Source organism: Oryctolagus cuniculus, chromosome X (genome assembly GCF_964237555.1).
Source record: "Oryctolagus cuniculus chromosome X, mOryCun1.1, whole genome shotgun sequence".
NCBI lineage: Eukaryota > Metazoa > Chordata > Mammalia > Lagomorpha > Leporidae > Oryctolagus > Oryctolagus cuniculus.
Genome location: NC_091453.1, coordinates 38,112,855 through 38,130,885, shown reverse-complemented (window position 1 = coordinate 38,130,885; position 18,031 = coordinate 38,112,855). Strand labels below are relative to the sequence as shown.

Here is an 18,031-nt window from a genome sequence, read left to right as displayed (position 1 = left end):
GAGACCTGGCTGCTCCACTTCTAATGCAGCTCTCTGCTATGGCCTGGGAAAGCAGTAGAAGATAGCCTAAGTTCTTGGGCCCCTGCTAGCCATGTGGGAGACCCAGAAGAAGCTCCTGGCTCCTGGCTTTGGATTGGCTCAGCTCCAGCCATTGCAGCCATTTGGGGAGTGAACCAACGGAAGGAAGACTTCTCTCTCTCTCTCTCTCTCTCTCTCCCCCTCCCCCTCCCTCCCTCCCTCCATCCATCTGCCTCTCTGTAACTCTGCCTTTCAAATAACATAAATAATTCTTTTTTTTAAATGTTCCTTCCTCTATGGCACTCTCTGATTCCTTCAGGCACATGACCCCTCTCTCCTTAGAGCACGCAGAACAATCTGTATAAACATACCCCTTGTGTTGTTTTAGTCTTTGTGTAAACTTGACTCCTTTAAGGAGCTCCTATAGGCCAATCTTTCTTGCACAGTAGGAAGGACGTGACTGATATGATTGTGCTTTGGAGGAGTTGTTGTTGAGGTTTGTTTTGTTTTTCTTCTGTTTGTTTTGACATGGCCTGACTGCTGCATTTAGTCACTCATCCAATAAACATTTACTGATAACTACTGAAATGTCATGTACTGTGCTAAGATAGTTCATGATAAGTAAGGAATTTCAAACAAGGACAAACAATTTCATACAAGTTTCCATACCTCACGGGAACTCACACTGGGACTTGAAAAGAATATGTTGGCTTTGTACGACTTCAGTCAAGCATTTAAACCTCTCTCTGTCTGTAACTCGACCTTTCAAATAAATAAAAATCTTTAAAAAGAATAAAGAAGCAGTGGGACTTGTTGGCATTTTCAGACTCATCCTAGAACTCAGAGAAATAATAATTGGTCTTGAAAGTTATGGTTATAAGACTACCCATGCTGTTGTGATCATTCCAAGGGAGAAAATGGGAGCTCAGAGAAGTTTCTAGGTCACACAGCTAGTGAACGGCAAGTTATTGATTCTAAACCAGGCTGTCTGGCAGCAGAATCCAAGCCCTCTCTAGGGTACCACACTACCTATTTGTAGTAGTAACTGGACTGGAGTCCCCAGGAACCCATCTCATGTGCCACTCAGAAGATACGATCACTTGCTTCAAATGCCAGTGTCTGAAATCATTCATAGCTCCAATAATTATATATGATCATTATGTTGTGGGCCATCAGTTAGCTAAGGATACAGACTTCGTATTTCTCATTCTCTCTCCCTCTCTTACTCCCTCCCTCTCTTTTGTCCCCTCCTCCCTTCTCTCCTGCCCTCCCTTCTTCTCCCTGTCTTTTCCTTTCTTCTGATTTCTGTATTCTTAGTTTCTAGAACAGTATGGCATATTTAGTTTCTGAACATGCAAGTACTCACCAGTGAATACCTATTTATTTACTTAGTGGATTTTCTGTCTTAGAGAATGGCCCCATCCTACCCAACCACGTGCCCAAGCCTCAATTCCAGGAGACTTTGCTCTTCCCTTCTCATCACTCCCTTCTCATAAAAGTCTTGTGAATTTATCTCCTTTATAGGTCTTATCCTTGTCCCTGGTCCTGCTCATCCCCTTAGCCAGTATGTTTGTTCAGTCCCTCTTTGACCTCAATTTGCTGCTGTTGCCTCCCAACTGGTATGCATGCCTCCTGTCTCTTCTCCTCTGAGCCAGGAAGTATCAAACCAGTCTATATCACTCTTCTCCTGAGAATCTTTAAATATTTCCCTACAACTTCGGGATTCAGGTGGAAATTTCATAATCCTGTTTTGACATCCTTCATGAACTAGCCAATTTCTAATCTCACCTCTTGTCACACCAAACATGTTTAGTTCCAGTAATATGGGACCTGGTGCATTGTGCTGAGCCAAAGTTCCATGCCTTCACACATATTCTCCCTTAACCTAGAACATTCCTTCCCCACCTTTTTTTCTTACTAAATCCTATAGACCTTTTCAAACTCAGATCCTGCTGACTTTGGTCAGTATGCCTCCCCTTGCACTTAAAAGTCATGGCCCTCTTATGTGCTCTCATAGACTCCTCTGCCTTATCCCATCTTGGTATTTAGCATGAAGTCCAGGTACTGATGTATGTGCCTATCTCATTTACCACCATGACTGCATATAACCACAGGTAATAATTCTTTTACTTCACTCAGTTGAAATTGTCAAAACCTAGCCTAAAATCTGACCTGCTATAGGTTCTTAGCTCAGTATTTATGACATGAATAAGTGAGCTTTTGTGGCCTAATGATGATGCTTTTCTTTTCTAGGTACATGATTCAGTGGCCTGGTGGCCGAATCCTGCATCGCCATGAGCTCGACACCTTCCTTGCCCAGGCAGTGTCAACCCAGCTTTACGAACCAGATCAACTCCAAGAACTCAAGGTAAGTCGATCAACCCTCATTTATATTCTTTATTTTGTGAGCTCATGGGTCTACTTTAGGAGTTTTTTTTTTCTGGAGCTGAGGAGAAGAGTAAGTTCTACAGCTAAATGTATGATTTACTTTAGCTAAATATGTATGTCTGTTAATGAAACCAAGAGGCACCTGATAGATTGTCCCATAATCATGGGTGGAAATGGACAGAAAAAGTGGATATCATGCAAGACAAATAAATCATGGCCCATAGACTTCAGTAAGGTTTCTGTTCTTACAAGATATCCTACAGGGTCCTTGTCCTAATGTCTCCTGCTTGTCTCTAAGTAAATGATCACAGTGCCTCCTTTTAATAATCCATGTTGGGTATTAAGAGAAAATATAAAAAAGCATAAGGAAGAAAATAAATCTGCCATGTAGTGGAAGGCAGTAGAACACAGTGATAAACACATTTGCATAGATTTTAAATTTTTGCACCAAAATAAACTTTTCATTTTTTTCTACAAATACTTTGAAGTACCCTTGCAGAATTTGAATCCTGGCTTCATAACCTCCTAGTTATGTGACCTTGGGCGGGTTACTTAACTGCTCTAGCTTCATTGTCCTTACTTGTAGGATTGAGAGTAGTAAGTAAAATAATCCATTCCTTGCATATTTTACGTACTTAGTACTCAATAAATATTAGCTATTAATGCAGGACACTCCTCCCCTAACTTTAGCTAGTAGCCAAGTTGCTTTGAGGCCCTAATAAGACTTGCAAAATTTTAATTTATGTGAAGTCAACTAAGGGAAAGATAAAATAGTACTAGACAAATAATGAATGGTTCCTTTCTGCAGTAAATGTAATAGAGCAGCTATTGATTCCAGACCACACCAAGTAGGGGCCCTATAAATACTTTCTTATTGAAGCATCAATACCTGCTGCAGGACCAATTTCAGATAACCGCCATGGAGGAAACATCAGTGTTTTCTTCCAGACTCTTGCCATGTATTTCTTACATAGTTGAAATATTGTTTGTGTAATTGTGTACACCCAGCCCTCTGTACCTGTGAGTTCCACATCCACAAATTCATCCAACCCTGGATCAGAATTACTCAGGGAAAAAAACTACATCTTGGGTTGGGTGTTGTGGCATAGCAGGTTAAACTATCGCTTGGAATGCCTGCATCCTATTATCAAAGTGCCTGATTTGAGTCCCAGCTTGGCTTCTGATCCAGCTTCCTGCTATTCCACATCCTGGGAGGCAGCAGATGATGGATCAAGTACTTGAGTTCTTGCCATCCACGTGCGAGACCTAGATGGAGTTTCAGGCTCCTGGTCCAGCCATGGCTGTTGCAGGCATTTAGGAGATGGACCAGCAAAGGAAGATCTTGTGTGTGTGTGTGTGTGTGTGTGTGTGTGTATGCCTCTCTCTCTCACTGTCTTACTCACTACGCCTTTCAAATACATTATTTTTAACGATGGTGTCTGTACTGAACATATACAGACTTCTTTTATCATTATTCCCTAAACAATACAATAAAATGACTACTAACATAGCATTTACGTTGTGTTAGAAATAATACAGTAATTTGGAGATGATCTAAAGGGTATGGGAGAGGGCCAGCGCCGTGGCTCACTTGGTTAATCCTCCGCCTGTGGTGCCGGCATCCCATATGGGCACCCGGTTCTAGTCCCGGTTGCTCCTCTTCCAGTCCAGCTCTCTGCTGTGGCCCGGGAGTGCAGTGGAGGATGGCCCAAGTGCTTGGGCCCTGCACCCGCATGGGAGACCAGGAGGAAGCACCTGGCTCCTGGCTTCGGATCGGCGCAGCGTCGGCCATGGCAGCCATTTGGGGAGTGAACCAACGGAAGGAAGACCTTTCTTTCTGTCTCTTTCTCTCTCACTGTCTATAACTCTACCTGTCAAATAAATAAATAAATAAAGGGTATGGGAGGATGTGCAGAGGCTATATGCAAATACTATACCATGCTTTATAAGGGACTTGAGCATCAGTGGATTTTGATATCTAAAGAGGGGGTCTTGGAACCAAATCTTCCATGGGTACTAAAGGAAGACTGTATAACAGGTTTTTTTCACTTAACATCACCTGTATTTCCTATGTCTCAAAAAATTTAGTAAAATCCTATCATATGGGTATATCATTTAGTTATTTAGATTGTTTCCTCTTTTCCCATGTAATATTATAATTAGCATCTTTATGCATAAAGCTTTATTTACATTTCTGTTTCTTTAGAATAAATATTTTTCTACTTAAAATATTTTTATTTATTTTATTTATTTGAGAGGCAGAGAGAGAGAGAGAGAGAGAGAGCGAGCGAGCTCCCATCTGCTGGTTTACTCCCCAAATGCCTAAAACAGCCAGGTCTGGGCTGAGGCCAAAGATTAGAGCCAAGAACTCAATCCAAGTCTCCCACACAGGTGGCAAGACCCCAACTACGTGGCCATTACTGCTGTCACTGAGATTGTGCATTAGCAGAATCTCCAGAGAGCAGAGCTGGGCATCGAACCCAGGCACTCAGACAGGGGACACAGGGCTCCCAAGTGGCATCTTAACTGCTAGACCAAGCATCTGCTCTAGAATAGACTTTTTTAAAGATGTATTTATTTATTTGAAAGTCAGAGTTACACAGAGAGAGAAGGAGAGGCAGAGAGAGAGACAGACAGACAGACAGACAGAGAGGTCTTCCATCCACTGGTTCACTCCCCAGTTGGCTGCAACGGCCGGAGCTGCGCCATTCTGAAGCCAGGAGCCAGGAGCTTCTTCTGGTCTCCCACGCAGGTGCAGGGGCCCAAGGACTTGGGCCATCTTCTACTGCCTTCCCAGGCCATAGCAGAGAGCTGGATCAGAAGTGGAGCAGCTGGGACTCAAACCGGTGTCCATATAGGATTCCGGCACTGCAGGTGGCAGCTTTACCCCTCTACACCACAGCGCTGGCCCCTAGAATAGACTTTTAAAAGTAGAATTTCTGAGTCAAGTATGAACATTTTCAAGATTCTTGATATGTGTTGCTTAATTGTAATGTATGTTCCTTGTCAGCTTTATGAGTGCCCATTTACTTTACTGCATACTCATCAATATTGAGTGTTGTTTCAATCTTTGGTTTTTTAATTTTTCCTAATTTGACAGGCAGGAGAAAGGTATCTTCAGTTCTTCTCTTTTTTTTTTTTTCATCTCAGTATGATTTTTATTAATGAAGTTTCAGTTTCCGTTCATATCTTTAGGTGCGTCCTTATTTTACACAAATGAATATAGCGTTTATGTGCCTAATATAATTAACATGCAGAAAAATATCTGTGTTTTGCTGTCAGTTTGTGGTTTGAAAGTGCTGATGAGCACAGCGTTACCAATTTTGCAGAGACAGAGAACTTGAAACAGAATGAATCTGTTAAGATGGAGTTCCCCGAAAGGGACAGTTTAACTGATGGCCTAGGGAGTGTCTTTTTTTTTTTTTTTTTTTTTTTTTTTTTTTTTTTTTTTTGACAGGCAGAGTGGACAGTGAGAGAGAGAGACAGAGAGAAAGGTCTTCCTTTGCTGTTGGTTCACCCTCCAATGGCTGCCACGGCCGGCGCGCTGTAGCCGGTGCACCGCGCAGATCTGAAGGCAGGAGCCAGGTACTTCTCCTGGTCTCCCATGGGGTACAGGGCCCAAGCACTTGTGCCATCTTCCACTGCACTCCCGGGCCATAGCAGAGAGCTGGCCTGGAAGAGGGGCAACCGGGATAGAATCCGGCGCCCCAATCGGGACTAGAACCCGGTGTGCCGGCGCCACAGGCGGAGGATTAGCCTAGTGAGCCATGGCGCCAGCGGGAGTGTCTTTCAAATCATCTCAGACGGTATGGGGGGGGGGGAAGCCATTGTAACCCATGAGTCGTACTTTGGAAATTTATATTCATTAAATAAAAGATAAAAAAAAATCATCTCAGAGAAAAGCATGGATAGAAGCTGTGTGTGCACTCCCATGGCTATATTAAAGGGCAACATATTCAGAGTTAACTGGGAGAATCAGCATGGAGGAAGAAGAGTAAATGTAGTCAATCATTGTACAGATTGAGTATCCCTTTTCTGTAAAAGCTTGGGACCAGAAATGTTTTGGATTTCAATTTTTTGGGGGGATTTTAGAATATTTCCATATATTTTATAATTTGATATCCTGGGGTTGGAACCTAAGTCTAAACACAGAATTCATTTATGTTTCATATATACTTTGTGTACCTACCCTGACAATGATTGTATGTAATGATTTTAATGTGCCTGCATTTTGTTTACAATCTTCCACTCTGGTGTCACGTGAGTGCCCAAAAAGTTCCAGATTTTGAAGCATTTCAGCATTTCAGATGCTCAACTTGCAGCTTGTTACTAGTAATTTTTCCTCTGTGGTTGTTTCAGATTGAGAAACTGGATGCCCGAGGGATTCAACTTGCTGCTCTGTTCATGAGTGGAGTCGACACAGCTCTGTTTGCTAATGATGCCTGTGGCCAACCAGTCCCTTGGGAGCACTGCTGCCCCTGGATTTACTTCGATGGCAAGTTGTTCCAGAGCAAGCTCATTAAAGCAGGCCGAGATCGCGTATCCCTGGTCGAGCTCTGTGATGGCCAGGTACCAGCCTGTCGGGCAGCAGCTAAGGCCTATCTGGGATCTACTGTGGGGATAAATGGGCCGGGATGGGAAGGGAGCAGAGACCTCAGGGAAAGAGGGAGCAGAAGTGGGAGAATGTGTCTGCCCCTCCCCTAAGCTAGCCAGTGCGGTCCCAACAGCCTGAAGTCTGAATTATACATGTTATAACAGTGTATGTTGGAAAAAGTTGTGAGGAGATGAAAGTGTTCATATCCCCCTCTCTTTTGGGGCTATACTTGTTCCCCATGCAATACTCAGTTATACTTTATGCCTTTCCTCCAACTCTTGGGATTTCATTTCCCTTATTTTCAAAAACTGTTAAGTCACTTTTGCAATGATGCTTGTTTTATTGAACTGTGTTTAGAAATGGAAGAGGATAGTCAAGTGGATGACAGGGTAGAAGCAGGTTCTTTTGCAATGAAACCTTGGGCAAGGTGAAGGCAGGCAAGGAGAAGGGAACCTTCCTTATTCCTTTATCTATCTGGGGGGGGGGGGGGTGGGCTGAGGGACTAGGGCAGGGGTCGGCAAACTACCCAGCCTGTCCCCTGTGTTTTTATTTTTTAAATACCACTCATCCCAATTTTGTTAAAAAAAAACTTTATTGGAACACAAGTATATTCATTCACTTACACTGCTTTCATGCTATAATGGCAGACAATATGGCCCATTAAGCCTAAAATATTTACTATTTCACCCTTTTCAGAAGAAGTTTGCTGACCTCTGGACTAGAGGTATGGACTTACCCTGGACAAGAACTCAGGGTCTTCAATCCTGGGTATGGGGAAAACGGTTAAAAGGCTTTGTGTATATCAGGTTTTCTCTCTCTCTCTCCCAATTCTTTTACCTCTCTCATAAAAAAAAATTCCTTCATCTGTTGCTGACTGTGTACTATAGATCCTCAGGAAATCCATATTGTTATGTTTGCCTTCCTTGGCCTAGTCAATGTGCCTCGCAAGGCCACGGTCACAACTGATATGACTGTTGCGCGGTCTCATGCGACGACTGGGGGATTTAGTGCCAAACAGACTTCCTGAGTGTGCAGCCTGACCCATTTACCTCCAGGCTTCAAATTCCCTTAATACAATTGTGAATTGTAATTCAATTGTAATACAATTGGAAATACAATTGTGAGACTGTACCTAGAATGCTCCGTACTGTGCCTTGAAACATGGGAGAGGTTCAAAAAAGTGGTAGTCGCTATGATTATTCTGTTCCTCTTTTGAAGGCTGACCTGGCAACCAAAGTGGAAAAGATGAGACAGAGTATCCTTGAAGGAATCAACATGAATCATCCGCCACCTTCTGCTCTACTTCCATCACCTACTTTTGTGCCTCCCATGGTGCCCCCTCTCTACCCTGTTTCACTTTATTCCCGAGCCATGGGCTCAATGCCACCTCACCCTCAAGGAAGGAGCCGGGGGTTTGCAGGTCAGTACCTAAGAACAAGATATTTGCCATCCTCCATTTATTTGATAAGAACCCACGGAGTCATTATTACCAGTTACGGAATCAATAGATTCACGTGTGTCTCATCTCATTTTACTTTCCGTGCCATGTTGTGATAGGCTGACAATAGCTGACTGAGATGGAGGGTGATAGCCTGCAGAAAAAAGAAGTCCATTGGATCCCCAGTCCACTGTCCGTAGAGATTTTTTTGGTTCCCAGGAATTTGCTTCTCACCAACGAAACTCATGCAGTGACTGATATGGAAACCAGGAATGACTTTATTAAGATCTATCACTAATATGACTCATATCTTCTTGGTTACTGTTAATTTATTCATTCTCTATAGGCAGATGCACACAGGAGCTTGCAAGCGGAGCAACGGGAGTAGATGGCCCAGCATTGATAACTCCCCGGTCCCAGGTCTACTCTGGGAGTAGATCTGACCTGTTTCTCTTTCTTAAGCTCCAGAAGCATGGAGAGAAAGAATTCACCATGCATGCCCCTCAAAGGGTTGCAGTGCAGTGGGGGAAACACATGCATGCACATAAAGACATGTACATGTATAAGGGGTCTTCAAAAATTTCATGGAAAATGCATGTTTTGAAAAAAAAAATCTATGTGTGGATTTCCAAAAGATTTTGCACCACAATAAGCTTACCTTTTAATTCCATTTTTGTACAAACTTGCTGAAGTACCCCTGTACATGCATATACCTACATACATGTATAAATTGTGGTGACACCTGAGCTGCCCCTTACAGGTGACTAGACAGTAATGCTTAGGTAACTCAGATACTGAACCTGAAAATCTAACCAACCTGTCCCTGATAAAACAGTGTATTTCGGTGGGGAATTTTAACATGAAATAGCAGGTTTCTGTATTATTGCTGTGAATGAAGGTGTTTCTTGTCTGCTGTTCCTTGCTTCAACGATAGTAAAGCTGGAATTTGAAGGTAATCTTTTAGGGTCACAAAAATTCAATATGGCTGTTTAGCTCCAGGCTGGGCTTAGATGAGCAATGTGAAAGTCAGCTCTGGTAATGCCCTCATCAGCCAGGTAATGATGAAGTCTTATAAACCCGGGAGCCACCCATTCCATCTCTTTGGAGTAACTTTGCAGATGCCTCAGTCTTGGTGTGTTGTCTTTAGTGTTTGCATCCCAGAAAACAGCCTTAAGGTCAGATTCGCAGGGAGCCCTCACACTCTCCCCAGCTACCAGCGATGCTTAGTCTCCAGTTACTGGTGGTTCGTGGGGAGCTTCTTGCCTGCCTCCTGAAAAGCTGCAATAGGATCCCAAATACAAGTCTCTCTTGTCCCTCTTAGAAATACTTCCTTGTTTCCTGGACCCTGAGTTTTACATAAATGAAAGGCTCTTTACGAAGAACTTGCTAAAATGGCTTAAGGGTCATTAACATTTGATTTCTTCCTGTAAACTCAAAGGCCTACGAGAACTCCATATTCTGTGCAAGCTTACTTCTGTGCCAAATATCAAAACTCAACTGTTCTTTGGAGTTCACACATGTAGAATTGGAGTTTCCTCTGTTTTAAGGATTGTGCTGTCTTGTCTCAAATTCATTCTGGTTTTCAATTGCTGGTATTCCCATTTTTTTTTTATCATAAAGCACTATTTAGTTTCATTATTTTCAGTTTAATTTGCTGTTTGGCTCCTTCTACAGTGTATAGTGATGTGTATTTGTACCAAATTGCTTTTGGCCTATAAATTTCCAATAACAAGATTTTAAGACAATTTGTTCTGTGAATGAATATTGAATTCCCATTATATGCCAGGCCCTGCAGCTGAGAAATGAATCACTCACACCCCACTTGCTAAAAGTGAATGTGCACTTATCTTCAGTCCCCTCCCCCCGACATTTGCTTTCATCATCACCCCTCACTGCTTATCAGAGAGACATGGAAATATAAAGAGTAAGTGGGCTATAGGGTCCTTTGTTCCCCCTCTTGTCCTACATTACACTTAGCATTCATTACTGCCATTCTTCCTTGCTTGCCAGGTCTCCATCCCATTCCAACCCAAGGAGGAAAACTAGAGATTGCCGGGATGGTGGTGGGCCAGTGGGCTGGCAGCAGATCCTCCAGGGGCCGAGGATCCTTTGGCATGCAAGTGGTGTCTGTCGGCGGGCCAGGAAGGGGGTATGTATTCAAGTGGAGTGCTCTGAGCTAGTGTCAATCAAGGAGTCCTTGGGGGATGCTCAGCTGTTGAACCCTTTTATTAAGGTAAGAGGTGTTCACTAACTCCCAGTTTGAAAGCTAGTTTTACATTTAGTTTAGCAAACATACAATCAGTGCCCTCCCTGGGATGCTGAGCAATTCAGTGTAATATAAAAATGACTGAGATAGGGGTTTGCAGTGATAACACAGAGGAGGAGCATCTAACTTAAGGAGGTCAAACTTCTTAGAGGAGGTGAATAGTTGATGAAGTAAAAATGGGGATGTCATTTTTACATGTTTCTCATGATGACTTTTTCTCCCACTTGTTAAAGGCATGGAAAAGAACAGACTGGTAGAGGAATCAAAGGACACAAAAAAGGAAATAAACAAGTAAGCATCCTTTTTTTGACATTATCTAGCTTCTGTTTGATACTCCTTGCATTTTCAGCTAAATTACAGGAGATCAGATCCGACATGGAAGCCCGAGCTGCTGCTCTGCGGAGCTTTCATACCTTCTCCAGGTATTCGCCTTCATTCCCCTGTTCTTCGGTCATCTAGCAAGGGTTTGCCTGCCCAGAACTCTTCCCACAGAGCTGCAAAGTGCCATCCTTTCCCTGCATGGGGTCATAAGTAGAAACAAGGTATCGGGTCCTGAAGACCTGTGTCTAACATGGTGTGTGTTACCTGCAGCCAGAGGAAGGCCAGCGTGAAGCCCGAGGGGCCACCAAGGATGCTTAAGGCAGTTGGTCCTTTATCTTTGCTGAGTATGGAGAGGGAGAGCATTGCTGTTCTGCTCCTGTGTTTTTTTTTAAAGATTTGTTTATTTATTATTTGTTTGAGAGGTGGAGTTACAGACAGTGAGAGGGAGAGACAGAGAGAAAGGTCTTCTGTCCACTGGTTCACTTCCCAAATGGCTGCAACGACCAGAGCTGAGCCAATCTGAAGCCAGGAGCCAGAAACTTCTTCCAGGTCTCCCACGTGGGTGCAGGGCCCAAGGACTTGGGCCATCTTCCACTGCTTTCCCAGGCCACAGCAGAGAATGGGATCAGAAGAGGAGCAGCCAGGACTAGAACCGGCGTCCATATGGGATGCCAGCACTGCAGGTGGTGGAGGATTAACCTACTGCGCCACAGCGCCGGCCCCTGCTGCTGCTTTTTTAAAAATTATTTTTTGTTTTTAAAAATGTATCGCTTTATTTATTTCATTTGTGAGGCAGACAGAAAAATAGAAAGAGCTCCCATCCTCTGATTCATTCCCCCAAATGCTGGAGAGGTCGAAACTCAATCCAGGTCTCCAGCATGGGTGGCAGTGACCCACTGCTTGAGCCAACACCTGCTATCTCCCAGGGTGCACATTAGCAGGAAGCTGGAATCAGAAGCAGAGCTGGGACTCAAACTCTGATATGGAATGCCAGCACATCCTATGTGGCATATTGACTGCTATACCAAACACCTGCTTATTTTTTTTTTTAAGTTTTTTTATTTGTTTGAGAGACAGAGACAGAGAGAGAGAAGTCTTTCCTCTGCTGGTTCACTCCCCAAATGGCTGCAACAGCTGGGGCTAGGCCAATCCTAAGCCGGGAGCCAGGAGCTTCTTCCAGGTCTCCCACATGGGTACGGAGTTCCAATGACCTGGACCATCTTCCACTGCTTTCCCGGGCACATTAACAGGGAGCTGGATCAGAAGTGGAGCAGCTGGGACTCGAACCAGCACCCATATGGGATGCCAGTACTGCAGGCCACAGCTTTAACCGCTACACCACAGCACTGGCCCCCTGCTTATTCTTAAAGACTCAGAAAGGTCTTAAACTTTATTCATGGTCTTGATTAAATAGCCAGCCCCATCCCAAATTCTTGTAGTGAGCCACAATCTGGTATTGGACTAAAATTGCTGGGTTCCTCATACTGTAACAGCTCCCATTTACTTGAGTGTGTACTTTCTACTAAGCCCCCTCAACTAGATGTTTTACATGTACACTCTATTCCTAGGCAATTTTGTCAGCAGTTTCAAATCCTAAATATGTTCTCTGGCATACAGTCAGCCCTTATTGCATCCATGTTAACCACTGTTGGTTAATGTTTTCTCAAAGAATAAAAATTAGCTTTAAAGTTATTTTGAGCCAAAAATGGAACTAGAATAGTAGCATTTTACCATGTGCTCAAAAACTAGAAAGCAGTGACTTTCGGATTTTTCCAAAGCTTCTCAGCTCTTTCCAGAAGCTTCTCAGTAAGGCAGAAACAAGTGTACCTAGAATGAAAACTATCCCCTACATAGGCTCCCCTAAGAATGGTGCAGCCTGGGTGAGTGCAAGATGTGAGCATCAGGCTTACAATCTGAAAAGCCTGATCCTTTTGGCATACTTAACAGTAGATCCACCTCTCGGTGGTTGATTCACACTAACCAAGACCACAGAGATGGCTTTGTGAATAGGGCTGGGGCTAGGAAGAAAACAGAAAAAGATCAAGTTCCAATTTATAAGAAGAAGAAATAATCATCGCAATATATTGCATGCTTTCTCTTTTCCAGTCACTCTTAACAAAAACATGGGCTCATTGACACCAAATAAATACCCTGTGAGGTATTTATTACTCTCCATTTTCAGTAGGAGGAAACTGAGGGTCAGAAGAGTGAGGTATCTTGCCCCCAACTGTCTATCAAGTCAGTATCAGAATTGACATTCCAGCCCAAGTTAACTAATTCCAAAGCCCGGTTGTGGGCTGATTGCAATACAGTGTAAAAACTCTAATCGCTGGAGACAAGAGTAAGATTCAGGTCTGGCTGCTTCTAATGCACATGCTTTTAAGCATGACTGTGAGAGCTTTCTTTCTCTAATGGCAAGTTGCAAGGGAGGCCATTGCATCAGAAGCTTGCTTGGGAACATGGAGTCAGAGCAATGATATCACCTAGCGTTTATTAGTCCGTACGGTGTGCTGGAAACACACAGTGTATTTCTAAGTGCTTTGCATGCAGTGTCTCATTGAATCCTTACCAGAACCCATGGAGTAGATACTATTATTCTCTCTATTTTACAGAGGAAAAAGCAAGAGAAAACAGGGGATGGCAGGTGATCTTAAGTTTCTGGCACTATTATCTATTCTGGAGGTAACCTAGCCAAGGGAATCCCCACATTAACTTCGTAGCAAGGCGTCTAGAAAGCTGCTGCTGCTGGTCAGAGCTGCTGCTGCCTACCTTGCTGACTTTTTCTGTCCACTCACCCTTTCTCCAGAGTATGAGATAATTAGTTGTTTCACCTTGTTAAATCTTCTGACACTGTAAGTCCTGTCTCCTTAAGATTATTCCTACACCACTGAGTTTTCCATGTTCTCAAATTCTTTTTTTTAAAGAGTTTTATTTATTTATTTGACAGGTAGAGTTACAGACAGTGAGAGGGAGAGACAGAGAGAAAAGTCTTCCTTCCTTTGGTTCACTCTCCAAATGGCCGCAATGGCCGGAGCTGTGCTGATCCGAAGCCAGGAGCCAGTTGCTTCTTCCAGGTCTCCCATGCAGGTGCAGGGTCCAATCACTTGGGCCATCCTCCACTGCCTTCCCAGGCCACAGCAGAGAGCTGGACTGGAAGAGGAGCAGCCAGGACTAGAACCAGCGCCCATATGGGATGCTGGCGCTGCAGGCAGAGGATTAACCTAGCGCGCCACGGCACTGGCCCCTCTCAAATTCTTAAGTCATTTATCTACAGTGTTTCGATTTCTTTATTGACTCCCTTAGGAATCAGGTAGCTAATTCCATCCCTTGTGTGACTTTTTGCTACTTGCATCCAATTCTCATGTTCTTGGGCAGCATTTCAAAGTGACCTCCATGTGTTTTGCAGACTTTGGAGCCAAATGATTTAGCTATGACTCTCATTTTGCCAAAAATTTAACAGGTATTAGATTTCTAATATGAATTGTATCTTAGTGAACATGATAAGGCCTTGGAAGTCAAGCAGGCTAGGATACAGTCTAGCCATGCCATTGACCTTAAGCAAGCCATCTTAAGAGACAAAGTGAGAGAAGGTGAGCACTCAGATCTACTGGTTCACTCCTCAAATGCCTGAAACAGCCAGGACTGGACTGAGCATCAAAGCCGGGAGCCAAGAACTCAACCCCAGGTCTCCCACATGAGCAGCAGGAATTCAGTCACTTGAGCCATGACCACTGCTTCCCAGTATCTGCATTAGCAAGAAGCTGGGAGTGAGCAGTAGAACTGCTATAGAATTCAAGTACCCCAATACTGGACATGGGCATCTTAACCAGTGTCCAAACCAGTAACCCAAACACTCACCCCATTTTACTTTTTTGAGTGATCCTCCGTTGTCTTATCTGTAAAATGACCAACAGAATATGTGGCCATTATTAGTAGTAATAAGAAGTTGTTTTCATTCACCATTAACATTCATTGAGCGCCAACATCATGCTGCAAGGTAATACAGTTCATGTGATTGTTGTTAGTTATAAAAGATCCTGTAGAATATTACACACACACAGATCCTCTGTGGGTTTTTTTGTTTGTTTCTGTTTTTGTTTTTGTTTTTTGGCCTTTCATTTAATTGTCAGCATGGGAGAGTGTTAAAAGGCAGTTTGGTTACTACAATGAAATATCTGATACAAGCTACTCATGATGGAAAGAGAGGTTCTGGAGGTTCATGTCCACATTTGGGCAGCCCCATTGGTTGGGTGTCTGCTGAGGGTGGCAAGTGGCAGGGCAGCACGAGGGCAGAGGAAGGATCACCTGGCATGCCATGAAGCAGTGACAGCAACTGGGCCTCGCTCGGGCTTTGATAAGCAACCCTCTTGTGAGAACTGCCTTCCGAGGACACGCTCATTGAGCTGAGACCTTCCACCAGGCCCGCTTGTCAAACACCATAACTGGATTAAGTTCCTACCTTCCATTAATTTCTGACTTTGGGGTTTAATGTCCTGCCTGAATTCTGGAATCAAGTCGTGTTCCAACCATAGCAGCAAAGAGAATAGACTTTGGAAGCTGAGCAAGCCAGGGTAGAATCTTGATCCTGCCACTTCCTATCTGGGTGTCCTTGAGCAAGTCACTTTAACCTTCCCAAGCCTCAGCATCCTCATTGGTAGCTACCGTTTAGGATCCCTATGAGTAGTAGAAAAATATTAGAAAATATATTGTAAGGCTTTGGGTTTTTTTGTAAAGATTTATTTATTTATTTATTTATTTATTTATTTATTTATTTGAAAGTCAGAGTTACACAGAGAGAGGAGAGGCAGAGAGGGAGAGAGGTCTTCCATCCAATGGTTCACTCCCCAGATGGCTGCAATGGCCGCAGCTGAGCCGATCCGAAGCCAGGAGCCAGGAGCTTCTTCCAGGTCTCCCATGCGGGTGCAGGGGCCCAAGGTGTTGGGCCATCTTCTACTGTTCTCCCAGGCCACAGCAGAGAGCTGGATTGGAAGTGGAGCAGCCGGGACTAGAACCGGCGACCATATGGGATGCTGGCACCTCAGGCCAGGGCGTTAACCTGCTGCACCACAGCACTGGCCCCATAAGGCTTTGTTAAGTGGTAGCTGTGTCCTTTTTGTGTTGTTGTCACCACTGAATTTCAGTCAGATCCACCTGCTGTCACCCTTAGTTCTCAGGATGGAGTCAGAATAGATGAGGTAGCCACAAGCTTTAGCCTCTCTGGTGTTTTTGAAGAACTGAAGCCGCTTCCTTAACTAGCTTGCAGACACGCTTGGGAGGGTTGCCAGTTGGGAAATGTGATTTTCACAGAGTATCTCTGTTTTTGACAGGGTTCTTCAGATGGAATTGCTAAATCCCTGGAGCTTCATCACGGTCGATCTCGCTTACAGGTAAATGGAAACAATGGCACATTGATCAAGGAAGAGAAGAGTGATCATCGTCTTCCAGCTCCATCACAGTGTGCCTTACCCAGAGACAGCAACATGTGTAACAATGGGAACCGCTGCCTCCCCGTGAAGAATGGGGAGAAGAACCGCTTACAAGAGCAAAAGCTAGAAACTATGGCACAACGGAAAGAGGAATGACACACTGAAGATGGCTTCACCAGATTAGCAAGAGGGGAAAACCTGTACTTTTCTGATTCTAGGCCCAAGCTAGAGGAGGATATAAATGCTTACCCTAGATTTACCCAGCATTTTGATGAACTTTCCTGTTGTAACCATCTTTTCTCCCTCCCTGTCTTTTTCTGGGCTTCCCGACTTAGAACGTGGGGAAGTTCTAGTTAAAGATAATTAGCTCCTAATTCTCAAATTGAATATGTAGCACCAGCATTTTCTTTATCTCCCCTGGGAGCCTATTAAGGCAATAACTGTCAGAAATTGGATATCATTGTGCAAGCTACTGTAGGAAAATCCCAGCTTTGGTTTTCTGATTATTTACCAGGATACTCATTTAAAGACTTCTGTGATCATCTGCTGATGAGGTTTGGGGGACAGCTGTCTATGGCTTCCTGACACCTAATCCGTAGTACCCACCTCCTCCTCTCTCTCCCAACTCACTCACCCAAGAATTTTGTACCACGACCTCTAGCTCTGACCTAAAAATCAGAAAGGTAGATGTTTTCGAAGAAGGGACGTAGTACTGGTTATTTTTATTTTATTTTATTTTTTGTTTTATACATTTAAAAAATAACTACCAATGGCCTTTGTACTGGGAGATTCAAGTGAGTCGGAAAAGTACTGGGCAGATTTTTCCTGCCTCTCAACCAGTGCATTGTTTGTAAAATAGAAGACGTGGTGCAGTTTACCCACTCCTTGCTGCCCACACCCTGAAAGGGTGGGAATCGATGTAATGAAATTGAGTATGAAAGGGACTCAAAAGACTGTGTGTGTGTGTGTGTGTGTGTATGGGTGGGTGGTTGTGTGGGTGGGTGTACATATGAATGTGTGTATCTATAAGCATACACATACCCTTTATATAAAGAAACAGATCTATTTATCTATACATATTTTATATATATATAAGTGTGTGTGTGTGTATATACATATACATGTGTATATGTATACACATACAAACATACATACATGGTGATGTCCCAGAGGAATTACTGAATTTCCAAGAAATGCTTCCACTGCTATGGACTGGTGGGTTTCAAAAGACCACACTTTAAATCTGAAATCCTTACTAAGTCACAGCCCATCACAATTAATGAAAACGTGGGCTATTCTAAATCAGACAAAAAGTACTTTCCTGAGATTGCCTGTTCGGAACAACATATACCTGGGTTGTCACAACCTTAAGCTTGAACAGAGCCCTCACATCCCATATGGTGAAAACAGGAGGTTGGAATGGGATTGGGAAGAGTTGTGCAATTCCTTCTGAAGGTTTGGAGAGAAAAAGGGGTGGGAGGCATTTGAAAGGGCTGTCAGCCAATTCGGAGAAAATCCTTTCTGGAACTCCAGAGTCAAATTTCCTGGGATTGGTTGACATGAATCCCTGAAGGAGAGGT

The 18,031-nt window shown here is 43.6% G+C and overlaps 1 protein-coding gene across 2 annotated transcripts in view; it reads left to right on the top strand.

Annotated features, from left to right (window-relative positions):
• FAM120C (family with sequence similarity 120 member C) overlaps positions 1-16,753 on the top strand; it is a 110,970-nt gene extending 94,217 nt beyond the window's left edge. For both annotated transcript variants that reach the window (XM_002720026.5, XM_051827134.2), the window contains exons 11-16: positions 2,272-2,386; positions 6,766-6,975; positions 8,219-8,420; positions 10,449-10,587; positions 10,938-10,995; positions 16,353-16,753. In XM_002720026.5, the coding sequence (XP_002720072.2) occupies positions 2,272-2,386; positions 6,766-6,975; positions 8,219-8,420; positions 10,449-10,587; positions 10,938-10,995; positions 16,353-16,607 (979 nt within the window). In that variant the 3' untranslated portion in view covers positions 16,608-16,753. The remainder of the gene's footprint in view (positions 1-2,271; positions 2,387-6,765; positions 6,976-8,218; positions 8,421-10,448; positions 10,588-10,937; positions 10,996-16,352) is intronic.
• Positions 16,754-18,031: the final 1,278 nt, after the last annotated feature.